Source organism: Zalophus californianus, chromosome 10 (genome assembly GCF_009762305.2).
Source record: "Zalophus californianus isolate mZalCal1 chromosome 10, mZalCal1.pri.v2, whole genome shotgun sequence".
NCBI classification, from domain to species: Eukaryota; Metazoa; Chordata; class Mammalia; order Carnivora; family Otariidae; genus Zalophus; species Zalophus californianus.
The window spans coordinates 87,675,833-87,693,290 of record NC_045604.1 but is presented as its reverse complement, the minus strand read 5'-3'; the positions used below and the strand labels follow the sequence as shown (position 1 = coordinate 87,693,290).

The 17,458-nt window shown below is 45.2% G+C and overlaps 1 protein-coding gene across 1 annotated transcript; it reads left to right on the top strand.

The window, feature by feature from the left end:
* The first annotated feature begins 1,972 nt into the window (after window positions 1-1,972).
* On the top strand, window positions 1,973-16,897 carry LOC113932546 (transport and Golgi organization protein 1 homolog). The gene is made up of 9 exons (XM_035722089.1): window positions 1,973-2,037; window positions 9,101-9,202; window positions 10,090-10,150; window positions 10,259-10,294; window positions 10,374-10,441; window positions 10,565-10,659; window positions 11,687-11,751; window positions 15,989-16,152; window positions 16,747-16,897. Exons 3-9 carry the CDS (start codon window positions 10,106-10,108, stop codon window positions 16,850-16,852), a joined length of 579 nt encoding a protein of 192 aa, XP_035577982.1. The 5' UTR covers window positions 1,973-2,037; window positions 9,101-9,202; window positions 10,090-10,105; the 3' UTR covers window positions 16,853-16,897.
* Window positions 16,898-17,458: the final 561 nt, after the last annotated feature.

The window sequence follows — 17,458 nt, the reverse complement described above, 5'->3', positions numbered from 1 at the left end:
AATCTGAAGGAGTGATGTGATCAGGAAGTGAATGAGTTGTTTTCCTTTATTTGGCCAAGTATATACAGAGTGTTGATTTCCCCAAAGTAAAAAGCTCCTAAATGTCCTTAGGATTGTCCAAATATAAAGAAATACCTGGTTCCTAGTGTGAATATTTCACTCTATCATTAAAAAGTAAAACCTCTACCTCAAGGAGAGAGAGAAAGAGACAGACAGACAGTGAACACCCCTGGAAATAAGTAGACTTCTTTAGCTTGTACCAGATTCTTAGAAATCTGGAAAGTGTGAGTAGTCAGGAAGGACCCTTGTCTTGAGGCAGAATCATCCCACATGAATACCTCTAGTCAAAATAGACTCAATTCTGTTTCTTTTGAGTCTTCAAAGGAGGGAATTTCATGGTAATCTTTATTGGAAATATTCCCCTCTCCCTAGGCTGCATCTCACCCTCCCTCATCTCTGAGCTCTTGCATAAACTAACTGGTCTTGCATTTCCCTCCTCCACCTGCTCATGGCCATTGTCTGTGAGAACCTAGTGTTATTGGCCCCATTGGATGTCATCTAGTTAAGAGTCAGCTACTGGTCAGCATCCAGACAGCTGCCAGATGTACCAAGTGGCCACGACTGGGGGCATTTTCCATTTGTGACAAGATGGCCTCTGTCTTTTGTGCATTTGATCCCCATGATCAACCATTGTGCAGATAGCTAATGTTCTCTTTCAGACAGTGGTTGTTCAAAGACCGTGTATGTTTCCCACCAGCACACATGTTTGTGACCTCAGCTGTGAGGGCTGAAGATGAAAATGTTACAGATTTCAGGGGCACTTTCTAGAGAGTTGCGTTTGCACAAAATTCAAGCTTGGTGTAAATTAGTATGAATTGCATTGTGAGCGTCTTGTCTCCTAAAATACTTGGAACTCCAGTTTTTGTAAAATGAGATGTGTTCTTTGTTTTGGTGTCCATATCCAGGAATTTTGTATTCTTTTAGAAATGAAATTTCATAGTTGCTACTAATTGATTTAGGTACAATAGTAAGAAATAGGAACATGAATTCCTTTCATTAGCTTTTTGGAGATTGGTGTTCAAGTAACTACAATCTCACAGATGTCAAAATATTCAAGATCACCTGATTATGTAAATCTTTACGTACCTTAGAAATCTGACATTTTGGGCTGTGATTCAGAAGCAAAGTGAACATTGAAAGAAAACATCACTGTTTTCAGAAACTAAACAATAATTTATTTTTCTTGGAATAATCCATATTATTCTAATAGAAGCCTCCTGTGTCTCTTACTTATGTCTTTATCTATAAACATCTGTCCATAGAACATTCTCATTTATATTTCTAGTACATTTTTTTCCTGCTTTCTCTCATTTTTTCCATAAATTTGGGTGTACTTTTAGAATGTCCAAAGGAGTTTATCCAGGTACTTCATGGATATACAAAAAAAGTCACTGACTTCTTACCTACTATAAGTTTGCATATACTTATGTTGTCTATTTTAAGTTGGGTTATACATTCTTAAGTTCTGTTAGCTATAGAAAAAATATTTGCAATGTGTTTGTAGGCAAAATAAAATCTCTTAAGATTTGCCTATTAGATTTTTCCTACAGCTTCAGTGTGATATAATGTATGTATGATCACATCTTTTTAAACAATGCAGTTTGTTGGTATTTGACATAGGTAAACACAGTGAAACCATCAGCACAGTAAGGAAGTAAACACACTCATCACTCCCAAAAGTTTGCCCCTGCTCCTTTGTAATCCCTCTGTGCTCCTTCTCCTCCATGAGGAGGCAGTTGAGAGGTGTGTTTACCTCCTGGAGGCTGGATGAGGGTTTGTAAGTTGATACTTTGTGACAGATACATTGTAACATCTTTGAGACTTCCTCATTATCTCATGTTATTTCAGCTCCTCCACATTTTGCTTGACCATTTCATTCTTGGCCCTGATGGTGCTGGAATTTGGTGGAAGTTTATTATTACCGCCTCCCTGGGTATTTGTGCACTTGTCATTTACCTCTGGAGATCCATCCTTGCTGTAAGTATGCTAAAGAACCTTAAAGATATACTTGTAATCACGAGTAAATAGAAAATTTTATAGTCACTGGACCTTTTTTTTTGTAATTTTATTATATTATGTTAGTCACCATACAGTACATCATTAGTTTTTGATGTGGTGATCCACGATCCATTGTTTTCGTATAACACCCAGTGCTCCATGCAGTACGTGCCCTTCTTAATACCCATCACTGGGCTAACCAAACCCCCCTCCCCTTCCCCTCTAAAAGCCTGTTTGTTTCTCAGAGTCTATAGTCTCTCATGGTTCATATCTCCCTCCAATTCCCCGCCCCTCATTTTTCCCTTACTTCTCCTAGTGTCCTCCATGCTATTTCTTATGTTCCACAAATAAGTGAAACCATAGGATAATTGACTTTCTCTGCTTGACTTATTTCACTTAGCATCATCTCCTCCAGTCCCATCCATGTTGATGGAAAAGTTGGGTATTCATCCTTTCTGATGGCTGAGTAATATTCCATTGTATATATGGACCACATCTTCTTTATCCATTCTTCTGTTGAAGGGCATCTCGGCTCTGTCCACAGTTTGGATATTGCGGACATTTGGATATTGCGGACAATGAACATTGGGGTGCATATGGCCCTTCTTTTCACTACATCTGTGTCTTTGGGGTAAATACCCAGTAGTGCAATTGCTGGGTCATAGGGTAGCTCTATTTTTAACTTTCTGAGGCACCTCCACACTGTTTTCCAAAGTGGCTGTACCAACTTGCATTCCCACCAACAGTGTAAGAGGGTTCCCCTTTCTCCACAACCTCTCCAACATTTGTTGTTTCTTGCCTTGTCAATTTTTGCCATTCTAACTAGTATAAGGTAGTATCACAATGTGGTTTTGATTTGAATTTCCCTTATGGCTAATGATGATGAACATTTTTTCATGTATCTGTTAGCCATTTGTATGTTTTCTTTGGAGAAGTGTCTGTTCCTATCTTCTGCCCATTTTTTGACTTGATTATTTGTCTTTTGGGTGTTGAGTTTGAGAAGCTCTTTATAGATCTTGGATACCAGCCCTTTATCTGTAGTGTCGTTAGCAAATATCTTCTCCCATTCTGTGGGTTGCCTCTTTGTTTTGTTGACTGTTTCCTTTGCTGTGCAGAAACTTTTTATCTTGAAGAAGTCCCAAAAATTCATTTTTGCTTTTGTTTCAGTAGCTTTTGGAGATGTATCTTGAAAGAAGTTGCTGTGGGTGATGTCAAAGAGGTTACTGCCTATGTTCTCCTCCAGGATTTTGATGGATTCCTGTCTCACACTGAGGTCTTTCATCCACTTTGAGTTTATCTTTGTGAATGGTGTTAGAGAATGGTCCAGTTTCATTCTTCTGCATGTGGCTGTCCAATTTGCCCAGCACCATTTATTGAAGAGACCGTCTTTTTTCCATTGCATGTTTTTTCCTGCTTTGTCAAAGATTATTTGACCATAGAGTTGAGGGTCCATATCTGGGTTCTCTATTCTGTTCCATTGGTCTATATGTCTGTTTTTATGCCAGTACCATGTTGTCTTGATGATCACAGCTTTGTAATATAGCTTGAAATCAGGCAACGTGATGCCCCCAGCTTTGTTTTTCTTTTTCAACAGTTCCTTGGGGATTTGGGGTCTTTTCTGATTCCATACAAATTTTAGGATTGTTTGTTCCCGCACTTTGAAAAATGTCATTGGAATTTTGATTGGGATGGCATTGAAGGTATAGATGGCTCTGGGTAGCATAGACATTTTAACGATGTTTATTCTTCCGATCCATGAGCATGGAATATTTTTCCATCTTTTTGTGTCTTCTTCAATTTCTTTAATGAGTGTTCTGTAGTTCCTAGAGTATAGATCCTTTATCTCTTTGGTTAGGTTTATTCTGAGGTATCTTATGGTTTTTGGTGCTATTGTAAATGGAATCGTTTCTCTAATTTCTCTTTTTACAGTTGTGTTGTTAGTGTATAAGAAAGCAACTGATTTCTGTGCATTGATTTTGTATCCTGCCACATTACTGAATTGCTGTATGAGTTCTAGTAATTTGGGGTTGGAGTCTTCTGGGTTTTCCACATAAAGTATCATGTCGTCTGCGAAGAGAGAGAGTTTGATTTCTTCTTTGCCAATTTGAATACCTTTTATTTCTTTTTGTTGTCTGATTGCTGTTGCTAGGACTTCTAGTACTATGTTGAACAATAGCGGTGAGAGTGGGCATCCTGGACGTGTTCCTGATCTTAAGGGAAAGGCTCTCAGCTTTTCCCCATTGAGGATGATATTCGCTGTGGGTTTTTCATAGATGGATTTTATGAACTTGAGGAATGTTCCCTCTATCCCTAAACTCTGAAGAGTTTTAATCAGGAAAGGATGTTGTATTTTGTCAAATGCTTTTTCTGCATCAATTGAGAGGACCATATGGTTCTTCTCCCTCCTCTTATTAATGTGTTCTATCACATTGATTGATTTGCGAATGTTGAACCACGCTTGCATCCCGGGGATAAATCCCACTTGGTCGTGGTGGATGATCCTTTTAATGTATTGTTGGATCCTATTAGCTAGGATTTTGATGAATCCATATTCATCAGGGATGTCAGTCTGAAATTCTCCTTTAGGATGGGGTCTTTGCCTGGTTTGGGGATGAAGGTAATGCTAACCTCATAGAATGAGTTTGGAAGTTTTCTTTCTGTTTTCTATTTTTTGAAACAGCTTCAGTAGAATAGGTATTATTTCTTCTTTGAATGTTTGGTAGAATTCCCCAGGGCCCTGGACTCTTGTTTTTTGGGAGGTTTTTGATCACTGCTTCAATCTCGTTGCTGGTTATTGGCTTATTCATGTTGTCAATTTCTTCCTGTTTCAGTCTTAGATGATCTGTCCATTGCTGAGAGTGGAGTATTGAGGTCTCCTACAATTAATGTATTGTTATCAATATGACTCTTTATTTTGGTTAACAGTTTGCTTATGTAGACGGTTGCCCCCATGTTGGGGGCATAGATATTTACAATTGTTAGATCTTCTTGTTGGATAGACCCTTTAAGAATGATATAGTGTCCTTCTGTGTCTCTAACTACAGACTTTAGTTTAAAATCTACTTAGTCTGATATAAGAATTGCTACCCCAGCTTTCTTTTGAGGTTCGCTGGCATGGAAGATGGATCTCCATCCCTTCACTTTCAGTCTGGATGTATCTTTAGGTTCAAAATGAGTCTCTTGTAGGCAGCATATGGATGGGTCCTGTCTTTTTATCCAATCTGCAACCCTGTGCCGTTTTATGGGAGCATTTAGGCCATTCACGTTGAGAGTGATTATTGAAAGATATGAATTAATTGTCATCATGTTGCCTGTGAAGACGTTGTTTTTATAGATTGTCCCTGTCAATTTCTGTTGTATATCACTCTTGGGGTCTTTCTCCTTTTATAGAACCCCCCTTAATATTTCTTGCAGATCGGGCTTAGTGGTCACATATTCTTTCAGTTTCTGTTGGTCGTGGAAGCTCTGCATCTGTCCATCCATTCTAAATGACAGCCTTGCCAGATAAAGTATTCTTGGCTGCATGTTCTTCTCATTTAGTACCCTGAATATGTCTTGCCAGGCCTTTCTGGCTTGCCAGGTCTCTGTGGATAGGTCTGACGTTATTCTGATGTTCCTCCCTCTGTACCTAAGGAATCTCTTCCCCCTAACTGCCCTTAAGATGGTTTCCTTGGTTCTAAGATTTGCAAGTTTTACTGTTACATGCCGGGGTGTTGGCCTGTTTTCCTTGATCTTGGGAGGGGTCCTCTCTGCCTGTAGGATGCGAATATTTGTTTCATTCCCCAGATTAGGGAAGTTCTCAGCTACGATTTGCTCAAATACATCTTCTAGTCCTCTCTCTCTTTACAGATGACTGTAAAGATGAAAATTATAAAAGATTTTATAAAAGGAATTGATAAGAAGTTGTTTGAAAAAAGAAAGAAGAAGATTTAAAAAAAAAGAAAAGAAAAAAAAAGGGAGAGAATGTGATCAGGCAGGGGACTAGAACAAAGCATACACTAGTGATTTAGGGTATATTTTGATCTGTTAGAAGAAACTGTATCTCAAAATTTTAAAGAGAGAACAACTTATATATATATGCCAAAAATAAGGGTAACTACTATGAAGGGATAAAATATGACGCTAAAAATGAAAAATAAAAAATGTTTTTTTAAAAAAGGGATTGATAAGATGTTGGTTGAAAAAGGGAAAAAGAAAAATTAAAAAAAAAACAGTTAAAAAATTAACTTTGAAAAACTAATGAATCATGGTAAAAAAGCCATGAATTCTATGTGCAGTATTCCCCTAGCGCTGGAGTTCTCCCGTTCTCCTTGATCGGTTAACTTGGTCTTGGCTTGCTGGCTGTTCGTGCTGATCTTCTGGGGGAGGGGCCTGTTGCTGTGGTTTCCAAATGTCTTTGCCGGAGGCGGAATTGCCCCGCCCTTGTCAGTCCGGGCTAAGCAATCTGCTCGGGTTTGCTCTCAGGAGCTTTTGTTCCCTGCAAGCTCTCGGGACAGCTTTGGAGGACCAGAGTGAAAATGGTGGCCTCCCAATCTCCGCCCGGAGGAGCTGAGAACTCGGGGCCCCGCTCCTCAGTGTGCCCCCAGAGAAAAGCAGTCACTCTCGTCTCTCTGGTCTCCGGCCACACTCCGTGCTCACACGGCCTGTGAACGAGTGTTTCTATCTCTGGCACCTGACCCCGTGTGGAGTCTCCAAACCCAGCAGATCCCTGTGGTGTGCTCCCATGCTGCTCCTCCCCCGGGGGAGGAAGGGGAGTCTCCCCAGCTCTGCCGCTTGTTGGGTCCCTGCTGGAGGAGCAGTGGCCCGACTGGGCCGTGGATCACAGTTTATGGCAACCCCGAGCTGAGAGCCCATGCCTCGGCTCCGTGTCCGCAGCCGGCTTCCCCGCTCCAATACCTGGGAGCTCTGCTGCACTAAGGCACCCCCAGTATTTCTGTGACCCCGAGGGTCCTGAGACCACACTGACCCGCGAGGGTTCCACCCCCCTCTTAGCCACTGGAGCGACCTCCCTCCGCGGAGCCGACTTCTAAAAGTTCCGATTTTGTGCTCCGCGGCTCTATCACTTTGCCAGAAGCGGCCAAGGGAGGCCCCCCCCCCCCACCCCGTCTATCCTCCCGAATATCGCCTCGGATTCACTTCTCTGCACGTCCTACCTTCCAGTAAGTGGTCACTTATCTGTTCAGAGAGTTGTTGCTATTCTTTTCTTCGATCTCCTGTTGAGTTCGTAGGTGTTCAGAATGGTTTGATCCCTATTCAGCTGAATTCCTGAGACCAGATGAAATCCAGGTCTCCTACTCCTCTGACATCTTGCTCCGCCCCCCTACCACATGTTCTTATTAACCCTGAATTCAGTCACATTTTGATTCAGTATGAGACTTGGGTCAATAATGTGGATAGAAAAATGGAATTGTCTTGCTGCAGAAACACTGGGAGTTTCTTTGTGAAAGTGGATGGGGCTCCAGCAGTCCTGGATCCCTTCATCCAGTGTACAGCTGAGATCACTCACTATAGCCCAGCCCCTAAGAAGGCTGGGGTATTTCCCATCCACCTGTTTTTTTTAGGTGTAACTCTCCTGGGTCCCAACCAAAGCCTGCAGTTTCACTAGGGCTTACCTTTGGTGGCTGACCCTGAACTTCACTTGTTTCGTTCTAAGCCCATGCCCATAAAATAGTTCAGTTTCTTTTTGCAGTTCACGTGGCTGTTCCAGAATGTATTGATGTGTCCTGGGGAGATTGGCTCCCACTGCCAGGCTGGCTTTCTTCTAGGCTTCCTTCTTCTCCATCTGGTTCTCGTGTTTCTTCATGTGCTCTTTAGAAACTGGGTGCATTCCCTCACAAGTTTCCTCTTTTATCTGGTGTTTCCTTTATTTTCTCAAGAGGAGATCAGGACCTTAGAGTCCCTCATTCAGCTTGAAAAGCAAAACTGTTCCCTGTCTTCCCTGGAGACTCAGCTTTGTGTTATTCCTTCCCACACCGGGGGTGGGGGCTGATCTGTGTCATTGGCATCTTGGTTCTGTTCATGGGTAAGTACTTTTGGGGGTGGGTACAGTGTCCTGACCACCTTTCTGTCTTCTACACTTTACAACTGAGCCACTCCATTACAGCCACTCCAGAAAGCACTTGCTGAAGGATTTCCTGAGAGACCAGAAACAAATGCATGTGTCTTTGTCTAGAGCTTTTGACTTAGTTTCTAAGTGTCTTTTTGCATGTGATCTTGAGTAAATCAGGTGTCCTGTTGAAACCTTTTAAATGGACACCATGAACAAAAGAGCCTGAGGGCAAACATAGGCAAACCAGCCTTTCTAAGCATCCTCCTTTGCTGCTTTCACTATTAGTGAACTCAGTCTTGTTAAATTCGGTTGACTCCATGCAGTTGATAGTTTTCCATCTGAAATCTGTTGTGTGGAAATAACACACTGACTATGTGACATTTCACAGCATTTTATACTTTAGGACATATTGCGGGCACTAAAATAGACCTTTCTTCCACCAGGATCTTCCAGGGAGGCGGCGGGATTTTACTTCTAGATCCTAGAAATGTCTGGGAGTGAGTTGCCATGCTGATGAAGCCATATTCTAGAAGGCTTCCTTTCGGTTGATGTCTGTGTCAGGCACAGCCTTGGTCTGAGGATCAGGGCTCCCCATGGAGGTGTAAGACTAATGATCGTCCCCTGCTTCATCCTAATGGGTATAGTTGGTCAAGCATGGCTTTTCGCTTTGACCTGAAAAGAGTCCTCACCATCTCAGACAAAAGACCAACTCTGAGATGGCATGAAGTGCAATGTTATTTGGGGGCTTGATGATGAATGGATTGAAGTAGAGAAGTATAAAGACAACTCTGATTGCTGGAGACTTGGCAGCTTCCAGAGTTTGATTTTTCTTTAACCCTAAATGGGGCCTTCAGTTTGTTTCCCTCATTGTGTTGTCAGTCTGTGTATTTATGGGGGTCATTTGAATCTAGGCCATCAGGTGTGTTGGGAGGAAAAGCGGCAGAAATTCAGGACCTTGGCTACCGGACTGTGTATATACCTTTCCCATCTTAGGAAGCTGGAAAATACACACTGTGAACTGAAGGCACAGAAGAGTCAACTGGCAGCTGCTGAGGAAAATTTGAAACTGGTTACCGAAGAGATAGACAAGTATAAGTGAGTTCAGACACTAAATATTAGCGGCTCCTGAAATCCCTGTTCACTCGTATTTTTAATCTTTGTACATGGTTTAGACTCAATTAACAAGTAATATAAACAAAAATTCAGAGGCCATATCCAGAGAGAATTAACAGACACAAAAAGACAAGTTTTAGAAAGAACAAAACAATTATGTTACTAAACATGTCCGGATCCCCAGCGCTGGCCTGACTCTGTGGAAACTTCCGCCATGCCATTCCACCCCCCAGGGGTGGTGTCAGTGGTCCTAATCTTGAGGAAAGCAGTTTGTCGTAGGATGAATCCTGCCCATGAACCCGGTAGTGCCATCTGATGGCGCGGTCTTTGCAACCCTGGGAACCATGGCGAGCATAGAAGTTAAAGGACAATAGAGCTTCATGGTAAAAGCTCCTTGTCATGTGATAAATCAGGGAAAGATTGATATCGGGTAAGGAAATTATGTCAACTCTGAACCCTGCAGGTGTGGAAAAACGAGTAAGGAGAGGATGTAACGATAGCTTTGATCCTACTGTACATTTATTATCATGGGAAAGTGTTTCCTGTGTCAGGATAAATCGTATGAGGGGACAGATCAGAGGAGGATGGCCACATGGGCAGGTGATTTAAAATCACACCCAAGGGGCGCCTGGGTGGCTGTCGTTTAGCGTCTGCCTTCGGCTCAGGTCATGGTCCCAGGGTCCTGGGATCAAGCCCCGCATCGGGCTCCTGCTCTGCGGGAAGCCTGCTTCTCCCTCTCCCACTCCCTCTGCTTGCTTCCTTCTCTCACTGGGTCTCTCTCTGTCAAATAAATAAATAAAATCTTTAAAAAAAACTAAAATCACAGCCAATATTGGGCTTTATCTGACAAAAGCAATTATAACTCACAGACAAGAAATTGGAGAAATGCAAGATCAGCTGCAGAAGGCAGAGCTCAACTTCAAACTCAAGGTAACCTATGTTCTGCCCCAACATACTGGCCCCTTCGTGCCTCCTGCAGGTGATGGAAGTGGCCCTTAGATCCCTGATCATGGGCTCTTGGTGAATTGACTTTTTCAGGTCGCAGCTCATGAGAGAAGTGCTCTAGATAATTGGGTAAGTGTTTTCTTTTTCCTCCTCTTCGTTTGGGGCACAGTCCGGCACAACTGAGGGTGGATGTGTTTTTCTCCCCCAGGTTAAGGCTCGGTTTTGGGAGAGGAAGTTAGTGCAGCAGAGCAGGGAGAACACCTACATGAAACACAGGTGTGTGAGTTTGACGTGCCTTTTTATGGGTGTCTTGAGGGGTCAAGGCTAAGCTGTTTAGTGTCTGGTAGAAGACATGGTGTTGTAATTCTTATAGACATCCATTCTTTTTCTGTATTCAAGACTGCACATGATGAGGAGAGAGACGCCTCCTGAGGGATCCATGAGGCAGGAACTGATGCCGGGAAGATCCGAGATATGGAACCGTGTGCAGAGAGGTAGGGAGCATGCTGTGAAATGCAGCAGCCTGATTTCTGCTGGGAAAGCACTTGATGTCCTCCCCGTTCTTGTGGGTGATCGTTGTGTGTCCAAGAGAGAATCACAGGCACTACCTAAGGACAGCAGGTTGTCTGAAGGCGTGATGGGAGGGTGCTTTCCTCAGGTGCCTACCGGCAGCAGGGCACCTGTCCCTGTGAGAGGTGGAGCTCACGCCCCTCCCCTAACTGCAGACCCCCACCCCCACCCCCTCCACCATCCCCCTACTGAAGAGCTGAGCCTGGAGGTGTTGTGAGCCTGAGCTCCCTTCCCACCTTGACGCAATGGTGAAGCCATTTGAAAAAAAAAAAATAAGACTGTTTGAGAAAAATGACATTTACCCCTTATGGATATTCTTTTATTTTTGTTTTATTTGTAATCTACAGTACTATATTCATCAATGAAATTCGTGCATTTTACTCCTCTAATGTTATCGGTATAATGCCACAGCTTTACTTCTCAATCTGCCTGTTTTTTTCTTTGCTCCTGACTGTACGATTAGTCTACTCCAATTCTTCTCTTCAATATTTATGTAATAGCCAGTCACACATGCTAGAGATCATCTAGAGACTGAAAGATTGCACCATTAACTGGCGGCCTGAGGAAAGAATGCATGCCGTTCCTGTTGCGGGTTTGTTGATATCACCCACTCAAGGCTATTCTCACTTAGATTTTTAATCTATGAAGAAAAAGTGATTTTTTTCGATTTGTATTGAGCACCCCAATTTCAGTATTAATTTCCAGCCAGTTGTACCCCAATCTGTCCACTGTGGATTGATTGCTTATGGAAACACTGGAACCAGGGTCCTGGAGTGTCTCCCGCAAGAGTCAGGTGACTGGTATCTCTCTTAGCAAAGAAGTCGCTTGAGTCATGTGGAGAAACCCTCTCTTCAGATCAGGGACCCGAGTGTGGGAAAGAGTGTGAGATGGAGGAAGAAGGCACGGAGGGTATGCAAACCACAATAAACCTCCATCCTGTGTCCCATCCAGAATCTAGACCGGTTCCCAGGATGAACAGCAGCACCAGCCCGAAAAAGGACCCGGAGATGGCTACGGTAAATGCTACGGGCGTTTTCAGTTGTGCCTGTGTCTGGAAGTAACTCCTGTAGGGACAGCACCCTGTCCTGGCCTTGTGGCTGTTGGGTGTGTTCTGTGATCTATCTGAGGCATCCTTCCCCTTTCAGAATGCAAGCTGTTTACCCAGGAGCCTCCAGGCTTCCTCATTAGAGATCCTCAGCTTACGTGCTTCCTCCCGAAGTTGTAGATGCTTAGAGGCAAATGATGGCCGGATGCTCACCCCAAATTTGTGTGTGTGTGTGTGTGTGTGTGTGTGTGTGTGTGTGTGTGTGTGTGTGTGTGTGTGTGTGTAAACCCCTGGAGGAGGGCAACATCTCACTCCACACTGAAGTCGGCCAGTCCCGCTGACTCCTTGCAGTTTGCTTTCCCGCGTGGGCAGTAGTGGTGTTGGTTTTCGGGTCAGGAGACTGACCTGGGAGAATGTCTGTGGTAATCCTCACAGCTGGCAGCGGGAAAAGCCATGCCCTGCCTCACACTCTGTACCATGTGCTTTGGGCAGCTGTGAGTGTTGGTGGAGTAGGTGAGCTGCGACCTCATGTGTGTTCCATCTGTGTGGGTAAAGACATGACCCAGAATCCCTCCAGTTGTACCCTGGGTGAGATGAAGGTGAACTCTGCCAGGTGCCAGGTGTGTGGTGGAAAATGCCCCCGGAGCACAGCTGTCAAGAGGGAATCCCAGTGACTCCTTGCAGGGCCCACACCTCACACATGTTTCAGCTGTGCTCCTGTGAGCGGGTTCTGATGCGGTTTGGTGGCTGTGCCAACTGATAGCGTCTCTCCTGATCCATCCTGGGAGGGTCACACCTGCTATGCAGACACATTGGTTTGCATCCGGGGATGCAGAATCGGCCCTTCAGTGGTTCTTGGCACCAAGGATGATGCATTTGCTCTGTGCCTGAGCTAAGGAGCATCGGAATGTCGGTGACGCAGATCCACAGAGCTGGGTCTCACTAATTCATAGGGATCGTGCACCTCTCAGCACTTTTCCAGGTCCGCTGCTGAACTGCAGAAATTCCTGTCTCCTGAGTGGTGTCTGTGGCCATGGACACACTTGGGATAGTAGAAGTCTCCTTTGTCATGAGGGAATCGGAGCGGGGTCAGGCGGGGGCTGGTGGGCAGCAGTTGGACCCACGAGGGGTTGTTCTTCATCTTGGACACTGGGCTTCCCATTGCCCCTCATTCTGTCTGTGCTCAGTATACAGAAGGAGATTCTGTAGTTGTCACGGCGGGTGAAGTGTGGTCCTGGACGTTGATGCCAGCCCATCTCTAATAGACCCTTTTACTAGTTTGGTATTAACTCCGCCAAGCCTTTGGAGCAGATTCCGTGCCTCTGTAGAGTTGCAGACATATATTAACATGTGGTGACAGTAGTTTATCCGCATGGCATCTGTTCACCCCAGGCCATAGGTGGGACGCAGGAGATAGGTAACCTCTGGCACAGATGTTCCTGTCCTGGAATGTGGTGGTGGGGAAGGTTTCAGGTGCTGAGACCTGTTTCTTTGGGTTTCAGCTTTTGTTGGTGGTGTTACTTTTGTGTCTCATCTCAGCCTATAGTTTATTTTGTGTGTGTATGTCTGTATGGATGCACAGGGGCTTTGTCTTTTCCTAAGACCACCCTGCGGGCCTTGCCCCAGGGATCCTACCTCATCACCGTTCCTGTACTATGGGCCACGTTCACAGCCTGCACCCTGCTGGCCTCATGAACCTCACCGACCACCTCCACCTCCTGCATTTGGTAAAGTGATCTGAACAGCAGGTCTTAACTTGCAAAGCATATCCATCTTTCTCCATGAGGAGACTTTGGAGAAGATGTAGAAGTGCTGCCCTAGGGCTTTGTATTGCAGGAGTTCCCCTGGCTAAAGACATTCCAAGATTCATCAGTTTCTACACGATTATTACATTCTGGGGGTTTGTAATTTTTCCATTTTGATCTGGGTAGCAGTTGTCTCTTGTAGAGAGAGAAAGATATTTTACAGAATGTCAGACATAACCTTTTTCAGCCAGGCTATTTCCAGGGACCACATTTTGGGCTGTTGAGGGATGAAGCATACTGCTCAGTTCATTTTTTTTTAAAGATTTTGTTTATTTCTTTGACAGAGAAATAGAGAGAGAGCACAGGTAGGCAGAGCAGCAGGCAGAGGGAGAGGGTGAAGCAGGCTCTCTGAGGAGCAGGGTGCCCGACGCAGGGCTCAATCCCAGGATCCCAGGATCATGACCTGAGTCAACGGCAGACACTTAACGGACTGAGCCAACCAGTACCCCAGCCCAGTTCATTTTTAGCTGGTTGAGCCCGGACTATTTTTTCCTTAGCTATGAAAACAGCTGAAGCAATATGGAGGGCTGTGGTCCCTTCTTTGAGGGGGAAGGACAGGGCTTCCCCTTGTATGCAGGCACCAGCAGAAACATGTGGGAAATGCTCTATGTCTGAGAAGGGACCCGAGAGTGGGAGAGAATGGAATGTGATGGCAGCAGGTTTAGAGCATTGGTTTGAATTCTGCACACTCAATGCCGGTCTGCATCCACCTCCATTGGTTCTAGGCCTTGGTCTGACGCTGAAGCTGCTGGGGCTCCCATGAGGAACAGGGGCACTGAGCCTCACAGAGGTCCAGGGCTGGGCAAGGTACCTCTTTTGGCCTTTTACAGGTGTTCCGCAAACTTCCCTTACTGAACTGCACCCAGTCCTGGCCTTGTGTCTGTTGGGTGGGTCCTGCAGTTGGTCTGTGGTGTCGTTTACCTTTCAAAATGCAAGCAGTTCACTCAGGGGCTGACAGGCTTCTCCATTACAGATCATCACCTTCAGTGACACCCTCCAAAGCCACAGGTGCTTAGAGGTGCAGGATGGCAGGGCGCTCAGTGTGTGTGTGTGTGTGTGTGTGTGTGTGTGTGTGTGTGTGTGTGTGTCTGTGTCCATCCACCCCTGCCCGCCCACAATGCCCGTGGAGGGAGTTAACTCGAGGAGGATGACACCTCACTCCAAGGTGAAGTCTCTGGCCGGCCTGACTCCGAGTCAGTAGGTTACGATCAGGTGCGATTGGGGTAGTGTTCATGTTGGGGTTAGACGATTAACCTGTGACAAGGTCCCTGGTAATCCTCACAACTGGAAACTAGGGGAAACGCTTCTCCATTTTATAATGTCTGTTTGGCAGGTTGGAATGTTCTTAGATAGGGCAAGTTTCATAAGTCATCCATGTTTTACTTCTACTGGTAAACATGCTGTACAGAATCCCTCGACTTCTTACCCTTTCTACAACTGTTTTTGAATTTTCAAAACTGTTGGGTGGACTGGCACACACGTTCTGAAGGGGGGATGTCAGTGATTAGCTGCGTGACCAGTGCCTCACAAGCCCTTCCTTTGGGCTTCTAGGAGCAGGTCGTTTTGGTCCTATGTCACTGTGAGAGCTGGTTTCTTCTCTCATCACACGCTCTGGAGTTGTCCATCAGAAGGCATATACATTTTTGTGAATTCTCTTATTTAGCCTTCCCATCTTAATTTCCCACTGGACGAAATTGCTCTGGAACTCAGTGTGCGGAAATTTCCGAAGAGTGTGTTTTAAGATAAACACAGCTGCTGCACGTAAATAAGGGCTATTGGTATCATGTTCCTCTCAGAAAACCCTTTTCCAGGCCCCCTGTAAGACCACAGGCCCCTCATTCCTCCAGGGTCTTTGTGGCCTTGGACAGAAACTGCAGAGAGTAGAAGACCGCTTTGTCCGGAAGTGAGGCAGGTGGGGACAGTCAGGGGCTTGGCAGGCAAATGATTCAGCTCGAGTGGCTCGGATTCCTTGTGGAGAAAGGGCATTCAGTTTCATCACATTCTGTCTCTTCTTAACAAACCCAAATCTACGGTGGCTGAAGAGGAATGATGAAGTGTTGCCCAGGATGTCGATGCCTCCTTGTCTGGAGTATGCTGCTTTACTCCTATCCAATGATCCCTTTTCACCTTTTAAAACACTACTTCTTGGTAGTGAACGTTGGCAGACAGGGGTAGTGATGTTTGGTGACAGTAGGTTATTCCTGTAACATCTATTCCTCTGCTCCCTGCCTTTTTATAGTTGGTACCAACTGAGAGGGATAAAGTTTTCTAGCATGATGCGGCTCTTCTGGAACGTGGTATTGGAGAAGGAGCCAGATGCTGAGAGCTTGCTCTTTGGGTTTCATCACTTGGTGTTGCAACTTTTGGCTGTCTTAGCCAAATATTTTGTCCTCTGTTCTGCAGGTCGGTACAGATGTGAGAGGGTTTCCTCGTGCTCCAAGGCCCCCCCCATATGCCCTACCACATGGGGCGGTGTTTACCAGGCTTCACTGGCTATGGGCTACCTCAGCCTCCTCCACATGGGCGGACTGTGGGGCCTCACCCACAGCTCATTCCTCCACCACATGGTAAGATGATCTGAATTGGATGACATGAGTCACAAAGTATATTCCTAGTTTAATTACTTCTGTCAGTGGAGAAGATGTAGAGGAGGTACCACAAGGCTTTGCGATGCAAGGATATACCTGAGTGAGGACATAATAACATTCCTCAGCTTTCTGTGGACGTCCATTTCATGGACTGTCTTGTTTCATCCTACAGAACTGGGCAGCAGCTGTCTGCCATGGAGACGAAAAGTGACATTTTGCAAAAGACAAACATGAAAGCATTGCCCAGGTGCATAGCACAGACACAATGTTTTGGGCTCTGGGATGGATGGAATGCAACCTTCCCATCACTCTTTCTTGTGGAGGCCTCATTTGTCCAGTGTTATTGAAGAGTTATGAAAACATCTGTCCCTGGGTGGAGTGGTCACATCCTCAGGAGTGAGGGACTGGTCTTCTCCTTTGTCCACAGGGGTAAGAGGAGACCTGTGAGAAACTCTCTGCATCTGGATGAGACGTGGGAGTGGGAGAGAGTGGAATAGGGTGGGGCAGGTGTAGAGGGTTGGCTTACATCCTGAATGGTCCAGGCCAGTCTGAATCCACCTCCATCCCTTCTAGGGCTTCAGTCATATTCAGAAACCTCTGGCGCTCAAGGGGACAACAGCGGCACCCCGCCCAAGAAGGTCCCACAGAAGGACCAGGTAAATACTGTGGCTGTTTTTAGTTGTAATCATGTCTGGAATCCTGTTCCTGTCTGGGCAGCACCCTGTCCTGACCTTGTATCTGTTGGGTTTGTCCTGGGATCTGTGTGGTGTCATTTATCTTTCAAAATGCTAAGTCTTCATTCAGAGCCTACAGGCTTCTGTGTTTCCAGATCATCACCTTAGGGTTGTGTCGGTGGAAGAAACACAGAGTTTGGCTGAAGTCTTGACATTACAAGGGGAATCCTGGCTGGGCACGTTTTAACATCCTGAAGTTTCTCAGGACATACATGTGTTGTGCTTGGCTATTTCCATGCACTGAGCTGTGAGGGAGCTGCCGTTGTTGGGAAGGAAGTGTCTTTCTTACACAATGGAGACATATATTTCTTACCATCGTGCACGTCCAGAGTCCACATTTGTTGTCTGGGAGGGATGATACACACCTCTCACTTTGTTTGCAGCGTGTTGAGTTTGAGCTGTCATTTCTTTAGTTATATAAACACCCGAAGCAAGGCTATTGTCCCTTGATTAATCATTAGGGTAGGGGTCTGTCCCTTGTCCTCGACAGTCAGTGGATACTTGTGGAGAACCCTCTTGTCCGGTAAGGGCGATGAGAATGACAAACAGTG